The sequence below is a fragment of the Durio zibethinus genome, chromosome 4 (genome assembly GCF_047325235.1).
Source record: "Durio zibethinus cultivar Kanyao isolate XHJ-2024 chromosome 4, ASM4732523v1, whole genome shotgun sequence".
Taxonomy (NCBI): Eukaryota; Viridiplantae; Streptophyta; class Magnoliopsida; order Malvales; family Malvaceae; genus Durio; species Durio zibethinus.
In genome coordinates, this window is record NC_143165.1 from 5,171,866 (window position 1) to 5,191,124 (window position 19,259).

Below are 19,259 nucleotides of genomic sequence, written 5' to 3' on the forward strand. Positions count from 1 at the left end.
GTAGATATTGATATTTAAATTTAAAATTTTTTTTATGATATCAATGATATAAATCAATCAAATTAAATTTTAAATTTAATATTTAATATATTTATTTATGAATCAAGACAAACCACATTGCAATTAATGTCTTTCTTCCCTCAAATTGACAGTTTATATATATATATATAAATATATATGTATATATAGCCCTAATTATTTTTTACTAGTACAATTTTTTCACTTTCTGAGACATGCAAAAGAAGCATAAAAAATACAAGAAATGCAGAGAAGTACAGAAATCAAAATGGCACTACTGTGGGTTAGATTCAGCCACATGATTTAACAGATGGCAAGGCATGCAGGCAGGGCAATCTGAGGGAGGATCGCTAGAAAAAAAAAAACAAAAAAGGAACTGAAGGAACCGACTGGGCAGCTGAAACTGCAAAAGCAAACAAAGCAAAAGTACTGTTCCTTTAACTCTGATCTCTTTTCTTTTTCGACTCTATATAGCTCTAAAAAGTGTAACAGTACACTGCATTGATCGGCCAAACAGCCTCATCAGCTGCTCTCACTTAGATTTTTATGTAATTATAGTTACATGCAAACTACTAAATTTAGTAATTCATATATGGTGTTTTATATAAAAATTATATAATAATCATATTTTTTATAATTTTTATAAAATTTATGTATGATTTTTATTAAAATTTCAACTTATGTTATTTGCATATTATTTTTATATTATATTATTATATTATATTTTAAATTACCGAATATAATAAAAAGTTAACATCAAAGCTGATCAAAGAGAAGAAGGGGAGGGATGGGTTTTCACTGTTCAGCCTGCACTTTAAAGCTAAAGTACCCTATCTCCAAACCCTATAGGGGACCTCTCTCTCTCTTTCATCATTTATTCAGATTAAAGGTCCTCATGCTCCACCATGTGTACTGATTTATTTCTTTATTACTGTATGGTAAAATTGTGTTTAGAGTTTGCAACTGTTGGGTTACAGTTTATATGTATATAGGGGTCGAGCTAACATGACAGAGGGTTAGGACTCAGGACCACATTGCTAGGGTACCCCATCTTCTAGACCCAACCAGGCTCTCACACAAATACACCATGATCCAGTTGGCTGTTATCTTGTTTCATAATTCCTATGCTGGCTTTTTGTCCCCTTCTCTTTCTCTACCTCCCTCACTCTTGCCTTCAAGATGTCTTCCCTTTCCCTGTCCAAAATGTTTTATATATTATCAAAGAAAATGTATTTTTTAAATATATTAAAATGAAAATATTGTTTTAAAGTTATGAAATATGTATTTTTATTGAATAGTGAAGTTTTGGAAATATAGAAATAAATTTGGAATGAAGGAAGGGGCAATGAACTGCCCTAACAACTGCTAGGTGAAAGCGGTTGATTGTGCCGTGAACAAATTGTCACTAGCATTCTGGTGACATTTTGGCAGAAAAATAGTATGTCAATCGACTGCCTTCCAAGAATTTAACTAAGGCAACCGACTGCCCTGAAAGGCAGTCGAATGTCTATGGCGGACATTCAAATGTCCTTCTTGGAAAGCCAAAAAATATATCTGTTGAACGTCTTTGTTCGTTCTAAAAGGTATCCATTGATGAAATGGTGTTTCAAGCACCAAATTTTAGCCTATAAATACTTTCATTATCGTTCATTTAACACTACTTCAAATCACTTAAAAAATTAGATTACTCTCCTTCATTCTCTTTTTCTGGTTTTGATTAATGTGAATTGAAGAAAGATTTGAAATGCAATCAAATTCTTCTTCAATTTAGGCATTATATCTTGAAGACAACGTTTTCAATAACCCATTTGTATCGTAGTAGAGAAAGTGTTATCCTTTTAGGTGCATTCAATCTTTCTCCATTGTTGTATCGTTGCCATAACTACACAAATCACAACAGTTTAAGAATAATATATTGATTGCATTAGTTTACCAACCCTTGTATACAACATCAGAGGCCATCATTTTCTAGTCACTTCTTTTAGTTCAATAACTCCCCCCCAATTCAGTGCCGTAATGTGGGATTTTCTTTTCTTAAAGAAGTAGCTGAGACTTTTACTGTATGCCACTCCAATTAACCAAAAAAGAAAACCCTTGGCTAGCTATCTTCATTAATTACCCATTAATATTGACATGAAATTAACAACCATCAAGTCTTAGCCCATTAAGGGACATTCTAAATTTTATGCCATTGTTTAAAGATTTTTTTTTTTATAAAAGCAAAAGTTTTTTTAATTAATAAGTAAAAGGGAGATACAATATCAACAAGGAATTTCCAAACATGGTTTTAAGAATTGATACTACTATATTTGAATGTTTATGATAATTTATCTGATCAATTTGGATCCACTTGGAGAGACCTGTAGAAATGAGAAAACTAGGGTTTTTTTTTTTGTTTTTTGCTTACTGTTTCATGCAGTTGGCTTATGCTGTTTGGTGACACACATCACTGCTATCATTGGTCTTTTTTTTCTCCCATTAAAATTTTATACACAGAACCATGTTTTCTATTTTTATTCATAGTTTATTAATCATAAAAGAACCATCTATATAGATGGGTCTCCATCAACTAGCAGTATCTCATTCACGAGGATATCATACAAAAAAATACAAAAAATATAAAAAAGACATGATTTAAATTTTTGATGAAAATTATATATAAATTTAGTAAAAATTAAAAAACATTTCATATTTGATGCATGAACATGAATTATATTAATATAATAATTTTTATATTTTACACGTATTTTATTAAGTTTGTGACACTAGTTTCATGTATGAACACGAGGCTATGCTTCTAATTGAGAGATTAATTTAATGATATTGCAAATAAAAGAGTCTCAAAACAAAGGGCACTTGTATAAGGGAATAGGGATGCATACAAAATACTAAAAATCAACAAAATAATTTCGTATCATTTTCATTTAATATTATCGGATGATGCTTAAATTTATGATCTATCTTCTATAAGCCCCACACTAGTATAGTAGCCCAACCAGCCCTCTGAAAACATTGAACCTAGCTGTTTGGTCGCTTTCCTTTTTATTTTCATTAGACACTCCCATCTTTGCTTAGCCTATTAGCTAGCTATAGCTCTCTTCTCATTTATTCATGTTTTGTGGTGCCAGAATTACATAAAATTTTCTCCCTTTTTCTCTTCATAATGTTTTGCTTTTTGCATTCAAATCGAGCTGAGTACATAATTATGTTTCCCGCCACGATATAACCACAAATTCGGTTGAGCTTTTTAGTATGTTGGAAATCATTAGATGTCACTTAATTTTGAGGATATAAGTGTCCCCTACTTTTGACAAATGCCCCTTTCATATAGTACTATTCAATTAATTTTATGTGTATATAAGTAAGGTGGTCAGATCTCTTAATTCGTGGATCTAAGAAAGACAATAGGATTGAATTAACGGACTTATTTAATGATGTTATACTTTGATCGTTCGATCAATACTTTGATCATCAAGTCAATACCGTTGATTGTTAAGTTGATGACTACTTCAATTAATCAAACAATTAATTAATATTAGGTAAGTGAGATGACCACATCAAAATAAATTCAATATAAAAAATAAGATCGAATTATAAATATATTATTTTGAACTAGACTTGGTAATTTATGCATTCATATCATGTAAAATATTTAAATTTATATTTTCATATTATATTTTACATAAAAGTTAGGTATCAATTAATGTTGACACAAAAACATAAAATATATATTTTTTATTTTTTAAATTTATATATAATTATTGTTAAAATTTTAAAACGTGTTACTTTTGTATTCTTTATTTGTATCATGTTCTATCGTGTTATTGTATCATATTTTAGATTAACGAATCTATTTTGAACTATCTACTCTCTTTCTATTTGCTTTCACATGCTCCCTTACCCTGACCTTTTTCCTCTATTCTTTCTCTCTACATCTCTTCTACTTTGCTGATTTCTTCGGACTTCATTTGGCAAAGTGGTGAGAATTAAGAACTCTTAATGTATCACAGTGTTATCTTATGATCGAATCTATAAATCTTTAATCATAAAATATACTGTGAGACGATGAAAATCCTTCCCACCATACTACTAAATGAAGTATCAGATATTATCATTGCCTAAAAAGAAATTTTATATACAATTGGATTCAAATTTATTTAGAAGCTGTGAGAAGATAATTTTTTATGAATTTACTAACAATGTAAATAAATTTGTTTAAGTCTGATTCGTAAAAATATACATATATTAAGTAAAATTTAAAAACTTTTCGACATTTAAGAAAAAAAAAAAAAAGACTTGGCTGCACTTGGCTTTTATATGACTTCAAGCCCCATTTTTTTCCTTTTTTTTTTTTTGGATAAAATCCAAACCTTCATATCTAGAATTCATATATATGGCCCAAACCCATTTGCCTATCCCTATCCAGCTTCCTTAATCACTCAATGTCAAGGTTTTCTTCCAATGGAACCGTGTGGGAAAAGAACCACATTCGGTCCATGCAAGACTAATAATAATCTTGGGTTGGATGACAAGATGTATATGCAGGTGTCACGTAGTATCGTTTTTTCTTAAAATCAATTGATTGGAATACGTAACGTTGATGCTGACATACTTAAAAAATTTTTTATTTTTTATTTGATATAGGATTAAATGTACATTACTTACTTTCATTTAAAGTATGTAATATAACATTCTTTCTCACTTAATTTCATAATGCCTTTATCATAGTTTATCCACTCTATCTGCTTCTGTTGAAACGCTTGACATGAAATTAAATAGTCAAAAGTTGAGTATGATATCACTCGTCGCATTATTATTATCATTTTTCTTTTTTGTTTTTTTTTTTTTGCAAAATCTATTTATTAGAATGTTCAGCAATCACGTTTATATATAAAAAAATTTGTTTTTATCTGATGTGAAATTGAACGCACTATACTTTTTCTGAAACGCGTGGTGTGACACATGCATATCCTAGTTAGATATATAGCATAGATTTAATGCAAAATTTAAGGGCGGAACTATAACATCAGATAATGGTGGTCCAAATTAAAACGTGCAAATGCTTAATATGTCGAGTCCCACCAAAGATATAAAGCAGAAGAATTAATTGCATAGATAAAATCATGTAGATAAGGTTCTTCTGGTTCCATCCATCGCATCTATATATTCAATATCGTCACTCAACTAGCCAACAGTTTTTTTTTTTTTTTTGTTCAAAGCCAAATAAAATAAAAAAGAATATCATGTGATCTATGCTACATATTTCTTCTATCTTCGAATAAAAGATTTTTCCTAGTAAAAATTGTTTTGCCTCATCTCTTCTTTTCGTTGGAAAAAAAATTGGAGTTGGGCAAGAGTAGAAAATAGTAGTAGGGGTAGAAATAATGTTGAAAGTACAATTTTATTTTACACTAATAAATATGGACAGAAATGATCAAAGATAAATGTTGGATATATAAATATTTAAATTCAATAATTTTTGTGATTTGTGTTTATAATTGATTTATAAGTTTGAAAAATTCATAAGTAAAAATTTAATAAATTTATAAATTTTAATTAAATTAATAATTTATTTTAATTTTAAAGATAAAATATATTTTTTTTACTCTTAAACTTTATTCTTTTAAAAAAATTATTATTATTATTATATAGAAGCGTGATCCACATGCACTTTGAAAAGTGAGATTTGGTGGGCCTTTGGATATGGACTATTAGATACACTTTTTTTCGTGTGGCTTTGGTTGCACATTGGAATGGAGAATTAGGTCAGGACGTAATCAGACGAATTCTAGTTATTGCAACTTGAAATGTAATTGATTAAAATCGAATTGATTTATTATTAAGTTTAAATTGATATAAAAATTATAAATTTGAAATATGATTTAAGTTTGATTGAATTTTTTTTTTATGCTCGAATTTCATTTATATTATAATTGAATCATTTTAACTTGATTCAATAAGTTTGATTAGGATTAATAAATATATAAGTATTGCTATTAAATATTATATTTTTGTTATTTATATATATAAAATATATTAAAAATAAAATTTTGATTAAATTTATTATTTTTTAAATTAAATATTAAATTATTTAAATTCAATTTAATTTATTATTTAAATAATTAAAATTTGAATTCAATTAAATAATAAATAAATCAAATTCGAATAACTTAACGCTGATTGCACACGCATGCTCTCGTTTTAACTGGAAGAAACAAAATTCGTTTTGAATTTGAGATGAGATAATTGACAAGACGATGTGACATCCACCACAGCCCCTCCCTCGGCGCGCACAGCCCTGAAACCATTAAACTGTAAAGCAAAACCTTTCGGTGATGAATCGAATCTGATTTTTTTTTTTCTTTGCTCTTAGGTGCCACTTGGTACATAAGTGGGACGATATGGTGGGAGCCCTATTTTACTCAGCATCCCATGCGATGTTAATTTTATATATATTTAATAAAAATTTTAATTTTTATTTAAATAAAAAAATTATGTTATGTAATGTAATAAATATAATTTTAAATTTTTTATTAAATACAAAAATAAAATGAGTAATATAATTCTCGTTTCATATTCATATTTTACATATGTTTTATATATTTTTTTAGTAAATAAATTTTTTATTAAATAATATAAATTTTTTTATTAGATTAAGTAAAACTAATATATTTTTATTTAAAATATATATTAATATATATTTATAAAAAATTACATAAATATATAAAATAAAAATAAAAATAATTTATAAAAATAACTTTTTTAATTTTTTTAAAAAGTTACGCGTACAAAAATTAATCATACTCATTAGATACTAATAAAAATACGGATAAAAATAAATTAAAATATTTATTAGATATAAATATAAAAATAAATATAATATAAAAATTTAAAGACGATGACGAAGATAAGAATAGAGAATGCTTTACCTACCTCATTCCCTCTATTAACATTTCTACTCTTATTTCATTGTAAAAAATAATCAGCTAGTGGTTTCAAACTTATGATATAGGAGTTACATATTTTCCAATTGGTGAACCTTACTTGATTAAAAAATATTCTTTCATTAATTTGCTTTTGCATGGTAATTTGTTGAAGTTGAATTTTTCAGAAGTGTTAGTATTCGGATTTTTTTTTTTTTTTTTTTGCATTTTGAAAATATTTTTTTTATAATTTGAAATGTAACTCAATTTATTTATACAATCATTTTTAAGAAATAAAAATCTATTTAAATATGATAAATTTAAACACGATGCAGTGACACAATACAAAAAAAAATATAAAAATAACGTGATCTAAAATTTTTATAAAAATTATATATGAATTTTGCAAAAACCAAAGATATGTTCTATATTTTAATTGTCGACAAAAATTATAATATAATAATTTTTATGTTTATATGTGTTAGACACAAAATAGACAAATATAAATATATGAATTACCATATTTATATCCAACAATTCCTTTCTATATTCCCAAACAACTTTTTTTTATAAAATAACATCACTCTTCAAAAATACTCATTTTCAACTTTTCATTTTCAAAGTTTTCTCTTTCCTATCCATTTTCTCTTTTATTACTATTACCATTGGCTACCTCTTTAAAGGCTGAACCAAAACAATGGAGAAGGTGGAGGCCATGGCCATTTAAATTAGTCTGCAACAAATCTCCAACCTAGCCCATGAATGAAAGTTAAATCAAATTTCATATTTTTTGGCCCATTGAAATCTGAAGCCCAGACAAATCTAAGCCTCTGTTTATTTTCTTTTGTTTTCATTTTTAGATGACATGAAAAATATTGGAAGAAAGACAGAAAAAAAGAAAAGATAAAGGTCAAATTTACCACTATATTAATTTGGAGATTTCATATTTATCATTACTTTTTTTTAATATAATTTTATGGTATCACTACATTTTTTTTTAATGCAATTTTAGTCAATAAAAATAGAATATTCCATCTAAAATAAAAATGGAAAAAATCAAAATCATTCTCCACAAGCAGAGCAAGAATGAGGGGTATGCTGACCTATACCCCATCAGCTGGCATTTTTTACTATGTGAAAAAATTTAACTCACCTACTTTCAACAATTACTGCACCGTTTGGCTTTTGACAATGAAATTCTGGGTATTGGCTGAAAAAGTCAATTAAAATAAAATTTGAGTTGATACCTAAGGTAAAAGTAGGGATGTAAATTAGTAAAATTATTTGTAAGTCGTTTAAGTTTGATTATATCGTCAAAATTTTACTTGTAAGTTTTTACGATATATCTATTCAATTCAACTCGATTATACCCTTAAAAATATTATCTGTCTTTGTCTTTAATTTGGATTTTCACTGCATCAAAAAGGTTTCAGCTTGTTGCAGGATTATGATACTAAGTAAAAGAGAGAAGAATCATAAAGACAAAAGGCATATATTTGGAGAAAAGAGGCCAAATCAAGGGCCGTTCAGTACTTAATGCTTCTTATCTAAGTCTATTTCAATGGAGTTTTTTACAGCAGGGTATGGTTGAAGAAATTGAATAAGTCAATGTAGACATTGTGTACACACACACACACCCCTACACGAACAATCTCGTGAGCTGCAAGTATTGGAATCAAACATGAAAGGAAATGAGATATGGGGGAAAATTAGAGATTACTTGCAATAAACAGAATTTTCTTTTGTTTGAAGCTTTCTCTAGTGATTTGTGTATTTATATTATGTAAAATATTAAAAATTCATATATTCATATCATATTTTATACAAAAATTAGGTGTCAGTTAAACATCACAATACTAACAAATAAGTGGTGGAGCCACAAATGAGACAACACCAAAACACAGTTGGAATAATAACTAAGTTAAAGCTACATGGAAAAACAGAGACATCAATTCACCTCTTCAGATACCTCCTTCCAAGAATCACTCAGTTTGCTACTGCTTCTACCATGAAGATTACTGCACTCAACTTGTGGATGATTTGCATCAGCTCCTTTTGAATCTTCCTTGTCTTTCTCATGTTTTTCTAACAGATCTCTCTCCACCTCGCTACTCGAAGGTGTGTTGGAACCACGTGAGGACCGATCAACTTGTTTTCTGTTCTTTGTTTTATTTGCATCTTGAGGCTCAGTTACCAATGACAGCTTTCACTCCACTATTTGCTTTTGCATCTCCACTCTCTTCACCGTCTGATGATAATGAAGTAGGTGATTTAGATGCTGAATTTTGACCTTGCAAAGCTTCGGACTATTCGGGATCTAGCTGTTGATCCTACATGGATAGATCATGATAATTATTTTCTTTTCTTTCTGTCTTTGCAGCTGGAGCTTGACCATTCTCCATTGGAGGAACTGCAACAGTTGATGCAGGAGCACAGGTAAAGCCAGTGTGAAGAGGAGCACAAACAGGAAGCAGTCCATGGGCAGCCCACCATGCAGTGGCAGGAGCTATAGTTGCAGCAGCAATCGCAGCCATAGTTGGAGCAGGGTTCGTTTGTCTAGATGGAAAACCTCCTTGGCTGCATGTCGGAGAATCAGCAGAACTTTCAACATTTGCATATGGCCAAAATGTAATCGAAAAGCTTGCTGCAGCATGAGCTGCTGGATTCTGTAACAAAGCAGATACAATTAGACTGGAAAGTGTGGAGGATCACATGCAGAAATGATCGATAGTTCTCTTGATTGGGGCGTACATGCATAAAGAGAGTATGTAAAGCTGGAAATGCCTAATGATTAGATCTTGGTGCATTATTCTGATGTTCAGTGGCAGCAGATGCAGCTGGATTTGCGAACAGGTTATGTTGTCCTTGAACATTGCCCATAGGGTGAAATACAGAATCCTGAAATGGAATATCCAGGGGAGGATTTTGAACAAATGTTCCCAGGCTTCCATCTAGGACATGCACAGCATCATGCAGAGCACAATTTTGAGCGCCTTGCATCTCATCTGTACGTGATGGACCATCCAAATCATCTTTTTTCAGGCCTTGAGCTGATTTCTCATGTGAAGTGCAAGAATTCTCCAAGTTTGAAGCCTTACTTGTACCATTATCCTGAATGGTCTGTTACAAGTTCCCTAAAAGTGCAAGTTTCTGAGTGCTGCTGATGTTGGTATAGAATGCTTGTTCACGAAAGACACAGAGGAGTAGGGGAGAGAACAAAAAAGGAAAAAAATCAAAATTTTATTCAAAATCGTAGCGTTCGGTTCTGTTCAAATTAATTTTTTTTATTTGATTCGAATTAAATTTTAATATTAAATATATATATATGGTTCAAATTGGATTTTGAATCAAAAAATAAAAAAACTAAACCAAATCAAATTATATATTTATTAATTTTTATATATATTTTAAATTTTTATAAAATTAAAATAATTATTTTATACATAAATCTATTTAAATATATTAAAAATTATATTAAAATAATATATAAAAAATTAAAATTTAAAAATAACTTATCTAAACTAAACCGATAAAATTCGATTTATATGGTAATTCGATTCGAATTCAGATCGAATTTTAAAAATTTATAATTTTTTGCATTATTTGAAAAATCAAACTAAATTTGATTTGATCTTACGCTAAAATTTTTTTAAATATATCTTACATCCAATTTATCTCATACTTCTTTTGTCGAAATGTCTGTAATATAGGCATCAAAAAGAGAATCAGACATACCATTTAACATAAATCCTATGCATGTGTAATCATTATTCTCTCATTTTTGCCTCTTGCAAGTTTTAGTGCAAGATACACAATCTTTAATGTATTGAAGAGAATATGTATATTTTGTTGTCATCTTAAGAAGTTACCTCCTTTAATCCGTTTCAAAATTTGGAAGTTGGTTGTCATCTTTTTAATTGATTTGAATTTGTCCATCTAACTTGAAATTAAACCTTAAGATTGTTAGTAATAATAACGTCGTAGAGGCTAAAAGATAGAACTTGAGGACAATGATTGTCTTTGTGACTTGAGATTTTCTTATAGCCTTCTTATACAATTATTGGATTTGAGCAAATCTGAACCTTCAGACTGAACATGATGACTTGTGTGATATCACTTTTCTTAAGGTTTATTTTGCCACAATTAGCTATAGCATGCAAAAAAGATTGTATCAAAACGTTTCCGAGATACAATAAAACCTTACTCGTCGATATTTTACACTAGTATGATAAACCATTAAACACACTTTATTAGGATAAAAAATATCTTATCTTTGCAAGGTTTTTTTAGCAAACAATGCTAAAACTACTTGCGTTTGATCGAGAAAAATATAGGAGAAAGATGAAAGTAATTCTGAATTCAATTAGATTTTAGATTTAATCTAAGTTTGTGAGTTTTTAATTATATTTTTTTAATAAAAAATCACTTCTTTTTTATTTAAATGTCTCTTTAAAAAATTACAAATATATTAATTCATTTAAATAATTAAATTTTTCATAAAAAAATATCTTTTCACATTTTTTGAAATTATTACTTTTTATATAAAACAGTTAGATTGCCTCCATAAAGCAATCGACTATCTATTTTCAATTTTTAAAATACTTTTAGAAGTAGACAATTGACTCTTCCATAACGAAGTCAACTTCTTTTATATATCCGAGTGCATCCTATGTGAGCGCAGTCGGCTCTTTTCAAGCAGAAAAATTTTTACATTTGGTCTTTTATAGTGTAGTTGACTCGTCTGTAATGACAGTTGACTGCTAAGGCTTTTCCCAATTTCTAGAAGACCATGTTATTGACAATCGATTCCATTAGGGTTAGGAACCAATTCCACACTTTTCCCAACTATAACGACCAATTGCTTTAGGTTGTTGTTGATTTTTATTTGCACAAAAATTTTATTTTAGCTTTTGTTTAGCAAAACAATCGACTCCATACCCTTGACAATAAGTTGCTCTTTTTGGAAACATAAGGCAATCGATTTCTACCAACATGGCAATCCACTGGTCCTACATGCAGTCTTTTAATATGACTTGCAAATCTAGAATCATGTCTATTAACCATAAGAACTTTACCTTAAACTTATATCATAGCCTAAAATGAATTTTTCTTTGATTAAGTTTACTTAATCATATTTTTATTATCTTAAAAATATTTTCTAATAAATAATTCAAACGTATAATTTTTTTTAATCCGATAAATATAATGATAAGTAAGAGTAAATTAAGAAATTTAACGGAGACTGTAATTCGTAAGCCGGGTCCCAAACAAAGGAACTTTTAAGCGGCAGAATGGCACAATGGGTTGGGAGGGGACAGTGGCAATGCCCAGCAGCACGGACAAGTAGATAAGTTTCCTACCCGAATGTATCTGCACGAGAAGAACAGGTGGATGTTCTCCGCCTTTTCTACGTGCTTGGTCGCGATAGGCTCATGCCTTGTCATTCACCAGATCCCGGTATCCCGCATCTATCAATCCTATATTTACATAGGATATTGACAGCTTTTTTACTTGTATCATATAAAATATTAATAATTTATATATTTATATAATAATTTATAAAAATTATATATTATAATTTATATAAATATAAAAAAATATAAAATATTTTTTTTTATGATTTTTGCTAAAATTGTATTTTTGATAAATTTATTTTTTATATTATTTTCATATAGTAATATTTTACTGTATTTTAAAATATCATATCATGTCATTGAACCCGATCCCACTTACGTATATTTATACGTTTGAGTTCCATGCATTTTCTTTTCTTCCTCCATTTGAGAAGTCCAGTATTTCGCTCCAACCCTTTCACTATTTTACTTGAAAAATCATTTTCTTCCCTTTCTGTAATTCAAATTACTTTGTTTCTCCTATTTTGCGTCTTCACTTGCCCCACTCTTTTACATCGGAGGAGGCTTAGGCGTATCTCATGAAGCATCATTCTCAAGAGAGCAATAGAATCACTAGAATTATTTCAACTCTGTTCAACTAAATCTATCACTTATAGACACGAAATGATAACTCGTAATGAAAGTGAAAAAAAAATGAAAACAATACAATTTTAAATTTTGATAAAAGACAAAATTTAATAAAAATAAAAAATAAATTTTATATTTATTATGTCATCATAATTGTGACAAAAAAATAGTATCTGACATGAAACGTACATTTTATACAAAAGTGCATAATGAAAGCTATTGAAACAAAGTTACACAAGAAGAGCTATTAGCTAGAAATACCAAGTTGTACGTAAAAGAGTCAGAGACATGACAAATCCGTATTTGAACCTATTGAAGCAAATTACATTATACCACTAACCTGCCTAACTACAATCAAGACATTGTCCAATGTACATACAATCACACGTATTTCTACCAGGAAAAAAGAACCAAGACTACCTCACTACATAACTACAATACTACCTCGTTGAGTTAGATTCAAAAAATTACAGTCATCAACCACAAAAATACCAAAGGAGCTTGCAAAATATTTCGGCTATCTCACACGATCCTAACTTTTATTTCAAAAAACTTCTTGCCTAATGCTTGCAACGGAAAATTAAATGGTCTCATGTTTTCAGCAAGATTATGTTTGTCATATTTTAGGGCCATCAGCATCACCTATTGGGGTGTCATTTTGCACTTGACGGACAAATTGTCCTTTCACTCGGGGACGCTGCTCTGCCAGTCTTTTCCGGCTCTGATACCGAACCTGTGCAAAGAAGTTACTCATTAAGAAATTGGACATGCCTCTATGAAATGGTTAGTTTCCGATTTTCTGTTCTCACCACAGAGCGAAATAGGATTCTATCTCATTACAGGATAAGTCTCTGAATCCAGATTGTTCGGATTTTGATGCAGATTAAAAAATTAGTTTCTGAACAGGTTAAAAGTACTAGTAGCTACAGCAGGCATCTACCAAAGAAAGGATCTATTGGAGTAACAATACTTGACCAAACATATATGATGGATTAGATGGACCCAACTTGATAAGATTGGGGAGAGAGAGTGGCTGTGGTGAAGTGACACCAATCCACAAACTAAAAGTACTACTAGCTAGAGCAGGCATCTACTAAAGAAAGGATCTATTAGAATAACAATACGTCACCAAACATAAATGATGGCTTAGAAGGACCCAACTTGATAAGATTGGGGAGAGAGAGTGGATGTGGTGAAGTGATACCAATCCACTTCTAAGTGAAAAATAGTACACTGCTATCTGCATACAAAGCTTGTGTCCACTCTCAACTAATTACAATAACAATAGAAGTAGTAATAGTATACCTTTTTCTCAAAGCATCGATCTTTTCGCTTAAGTCGGAACTTTGTCAAAGCGGCTTCTCTTTGGGTGGAGCGATGAGAAACCGTCCCTTTGAATCCATCGTGAATGAAGAAATTGCTATCATTGAAAGTCTCCATGGTTGTGTGCTTATCAGATTCTGCAGCAAAAGTCGCACTAGCACTTGCATCGCTCCTACTTGAAACACCTCCATGTGCGCTGCTCTTTTCATGGTCTGCACCACCATTACATAAACTACTGCAAGCACTCTGATCAGCAATAGGAGAACTGCACCTTAGTTCCCCAACAGGCTCCTGCTTGTTCTGCTCTCGAACAGTTTGGTCAATAGAACAATTGGTAGCTTCATCAGACCGGTGGTAACCTTGTTCTGAGTTGTGAACATCGAGATTTGAATGCACTGAGGTGCTCATAGGAAAGGAAGAATAGTCTCGCTGTCCATCTGGGTTGGGGTGGTAACCTTGTTCTGAGTTGTGAACATCGAGATTTGAATGCACTGAGGTGCTCATAGGAAAGGAAGAATAGTCTCGCTGTCCATCTGGGTTGGGACTCCATGCAGGGGGTAAACTTGATTGCGCATAATAAACATTTGGGAAAACATTATTGCATCCAGCATACATGTCATCCATCTTCACCCCTGGAACAGTAATTAGCCCAAGTTGGCTGCTTGGAAATGTTCTTTCAGTTTGACCCGTGACTGGAGTAGGCAGATTCTCCTGACTATCACTTAGTGTAAGAAGATGACGTTGAGAAGTACCATTGTTACTTTCAAGGTGTTGTGAGGGTTTACAGTCACCCTCCTTGAATGCAGCTCGGTTGCCATCTAGTGTAGGGAAAATGGACTGTAATGATTTGCTATTGTTATACCTACAACAAGAAATTACCAATCATCAGAAAACTGCAAGCTACATAACATTTCAAGAAGCAAACATTAAGCACACAGCCATCTTTCTTTCAAATTTCAATGAATTGTGTAAAGAGATAATTCGTAGCATATTTTAGATCCAGAATTTTACTTGAATTGAGTTGGTCACTCATATGAAATAAAATATGGCAAAAAATTTATTTTATTCTGGTCCACAAGTCAGATACTTAGAATAGACAAATTAAAGAATGCTCACTCCAGATGGTTAAGTCAGCCCTGAAAACCTATATATACCTCATTTAGGATTATTTCCCGATGCCGAAAAAGAAGGTACAGGTTGTTTATATACAGACAGTAGATTAAAACTGAAATGTGATAATTATTGCATATATCACTCAGCTCAACATACAACTTGGTAATTGATACCATCCTAACAATATTATGCTGAAGTACTTAATACTTTTAAATAAGGCCCTTTATTGCAAATTTCCATCAGTATTCACTAACCTATGTTACTGTAGCCGCCTCTTATATTGCATCCATCACCCTCAATAGCATTGTAGAATGATTCACCTTGACCTAATCTCTAATCCTTCAGAAAATGTTTCTATTACATAGTTGTTCAAGAAACATAGATTTTCAAGAATAGCCAAAGATATTCTTTGGCAAAAATAGTAAAACATGAAGAAAAGAACAAAAGAATATTAAAGTGAAGATAAAGCAACTATTTTTGATTCAAAGATCAAGTAAATGACAGAATGGCATCTCATTTTGCCTAAACATCTGTAGATCTCAAGCTTGATTATACAGTAAAAAAAAAAGAAAGGAAACAGAAAGTTTACCATGAAAAAGCCGAAGCATCAGAATGGTTTAATGTAGGCCTTTCACTGGCACCGTAGTTCTTTGTGCTGCTTAAACAAGATCTTCTCAAAGAAAGCTCCAACTGTGGAGAAAATTCAAACTTGTTAGCACCATCACTTAAACTAGAAAGCACAAAGGTGCCCTTTGGCCGATTATCAAACAAACCAATCAAGTCAATCGCTCCAGTGGAAGGTTCAGCTAATTCATCATTGCAGCCAACTCTAATCATAACATTCACATTTATTCTATCACTTTGTAGCCCAACAGCATCGTCTCGAGTCATCCCTTTAACAAAAGCAGAGTTTTCTTCCAATTTCGATGCGTTTGATTCACAAGCTTCAGTGCAACAAGCAACTTCCTTTACCCTTACTAGCCTATTTGAATTTTCTGAAACAAATAGCTGGTCAGATATCCCTGGTCATAAAGAGGAAAAGGATTTTCCTTCTTTCAGCTGAAATTAGAAAAAGTAAAACTAGAAATATAGTAAAACAGGGTAAAAAGAGATGATAACATACCTTCAGCTTGACCCTCATTTTGAAGTGACTCTTGGTTCACTTTGACAGCATTTCCCGGCTGCTCCCCACTTGTATTGCTAAGATTTGCACTCGTACACTTCATCTGTGAAAGACCCTGCATAGTTTGTATGTATGTACTCTCAGCTTCCAAGTAAGGCGGTGTACAAGAGCTCTGCACAAGAGGTGGCAAAACATGCAGTCTTTATGTAAAACTTCATGAAGCTAACATAATCTGGAAAAGAAATTTTCCTCACATATGCATTGCATAATGTATCCTAGACTTCTCATGTAGATTGTGATATCAGTATGGTCCCATATAAAAAGGAACAAACCTCAACTGATACTTAGCTTGTTATTATGCAAACACCTAACCAATTATAAATTCCCTAGGCTGTGGTGCACTCATGGAGGTTATCTAAGTTTTACAAAACCATCAAAACAGCTAAAACATTAGATTACAACTCCAGTAGGCTTATAACATATATAAACAGTGACCTAAATAGAACTATCTGCAAGCCCTTAATTAAACCTATATCAAAATATAAGCAAATGCTCACTTGGGTATCACTTCCTTCTTTATTTTTCTGTGTAGACGACCCATAATCACTCGACTGGTTGCTCTCAGCTTTGTTTTCAGCAGTGGCTTCGACTTTATGTTCTGTAGCACGTAGATTATGAGGAATACGTCCACCAGCTAGCTGGATAAAAGTAAAGCAAGCACAAAAAAGGTCAATCCAAGCTAAATGCTAGATTCCAACCAAGGCTAAACAAAACAAACCTTTGAGCATACCGTGTGTCTTCTCCAAACATGCTGCCAGAGGTTTCTCAACTCATTCCTCCGAACAGGCTTGATAAGAAAATCAGCTGCACCTTTCAACATGCACTTCAAAACCATGCTAATCGAATCATGCGATGACATCACTGTTTCAATCACCAAAAATATTAATAAAATTTTAACATAGTAGCTTCATATCTAATCGGGGATACAATTAAAGATATCAGAGCAACAACAAATTTTTAGTTGAAATTACATACTTATAACAGGAATGTTTTTGCATATATCATGTTCCATGACTAAAGTAAGAAGCGAGAAACCGGAAATCGAAGGCAACTCTACTTCAGTCAGTATAAGATCAACGTTATGCGGTCGATCTTTTAATGTCTCCCATGCCATTAAACCATCAGGAACAGCCGCAACTACTGAAAACAAAATTTGAAAATTGGCTATAATAAAAACAGGGGAAATTGAACTAATAGTTATAATTGGTAGATCTAGAGAAAAATGTTAATGGTAAAGAGGAAACCTCTGTAACTGCATTTTCGAAGAAGAGCGGCAATGATCTGACGAGTGGAGTCATCGGCTTCAACTAAAAGAACTCTGAGAACCATACGAGGTAAGAATCTTTCCCACCGAGCAGCCTCCAAGGATTCATCTTTTTCCTCGTTCTTCTTGTTTTTCTTCTTACTCTCCTCCGCCGTCGCAACCTGCAAGTCTTCTTCCACTCCAACTTCACCCATTTTCAAAAATCCTAATCGGTAACACCAAAACGAAAACCCTAATTTCTCAGTGAAAAAAAGAATGAAAGAAGGATTGAAATTTTTGTAGTGAATTATCCAATTAACCTCATCTTTAAACAAAAAAACTGATGAAATATCTGAAAAGTTGAGAGAAGCAAAACCGCCTATAGTTTTTGATATCCAACTTTCGATCAGGACCGCGAAAATCGTATAAAATATCTTGCAGAACAATAGAGGAAAGAAAAAACGAAGACTTTGTGATTTTCCTTTCTAAAAGAAGGCGGAAGAGCCAAATCAAAAGGTGGGCCGCCATTGGCATCTGGTTGGCGGAGCTGAAGTGGCTCAACAAGGGCCATTGGTTTTTATTTTTATGGAGCAGTGCTGTGGGGACGGCACTGCGATGATGTGGTGATGATTATCCACGCTGTGGGATGGGGTCCGCAGGGGAAGAAAGGGACACGTGTTGGGTGAGTTAAGGATGTTCGTGGTTAGATTTTTTTAGCACCATATGCCACGTGGCATCATGACCACAGTTGGATCTCCTGGTGGGGAAATGGACACGTGGATAGATGAAAGAACCTGGAGTTTGTGGCTTCGATTTTACCTTTTCGTTGGTGGGCTGAGATTGAGAGGAACTTTTTTTTTCTGTTATTGCCTGCTGGATTTGCTCTTATTACACATTTACTTCTCATCTTTTGTCAAGATTTATTGGCAATTGCAATAAATGCGATTAGCTGTTATAATATTAAAAATAATGATGGTCATGAAATTAATTATTATATAAATAAAAATAAATATTATAATAATAAGATTAAAATTAATAATAAAATATATATTTTAATTTTAAAATGATATTGATTTAGAATTAAAAAAATTAAAAAAATTTATTTAAAAATATAATATTCGATTCAATTCGAATCATTTTTTATTCAATTAGGATCAAATTAAAATATTAAATATATATTAAATAAAGTTTAGATTTCATATTATAATATAAAATATTTAAAAAAATCAAACCAAAATGAATTATATATTTTTATTAATTTATATTTTTTTAATTTTTATAAAATAAAAATATTTATTATATATAAATTTATTTAAATATATTAAATATTATATTAATATAATATATAAAAATTTTAAAAATTAAAAATTAAAACCGATTAACATAACTAAATAAGTAAAATTTGATTTAGATCAAATTTTAAAAATTTATAAGATTATATATTATCTAAATAAATCAAATCTAATTAGATTTAA

The 19,259-nt window shown here is 31.0% G+C and overlaps 1 protein-coding gene and 1 pseudogene across 28 annotated transcripts; both read right to left on the minus strand.

The window, feature by feature from the left end:
• Positions 1-8,850: 8,850 nt before the first annotated feature.
• On the minus strand, positions 8,851-10,850 carry LOC111288731 (protein LATE ELONGATED HYPOCOTYL pseudogene; annotated as a pseudogene).
• A 2,302-nt stretch (positions 10,851-13,152) lies between these two features.
• LOC111287289 (two-component response regulator-like APRR9) lies at positions 13,153-18,338 on the minus strand. Of its 28 annotated transcripts, none has more exons than XM_089759231.1 (10): positions 18,105-18,338; positions 17,786-18,010; positions 17,517-17,678; positions 17,272-17,402; positions 17,039-17,179; positions 16,482-16,596; positions 15,948-16,353; positions 14,701-15,107; positions 14,228-14,604; positions 13,153-13,655 (listed from the first exon to the last, which is right to left on the minus strand). In XM_089759231.1, the coding sequence occupies exons 2-10, from the start codon at positions 17,997-17,999 to the stop codon at positions 13,539-13,541; spliced, it is 2,070 nt and encodes a 689-aa protein (XP_089615357.1). In that variant the 5' UTR covers positions 18,000-18,010; positions 18,105-18,338; the 3' UTR covers positions 13,153-13,538. The 28 variants fall into 28 exon arrangements, with proteins under 28 accessions (XP_089615357.1, XP_089615350.1, XP_089615356.1 ...); XM_089759224.1 differs by having other exon boundaries at positions 16,482-16,653; positions 17,260-17,402; XM_089759230.1 differs by having other exon boundaries at positions 17,517-17,681.
• Positions 18,339-19,259: the final 921 nt, after the last annotated feature.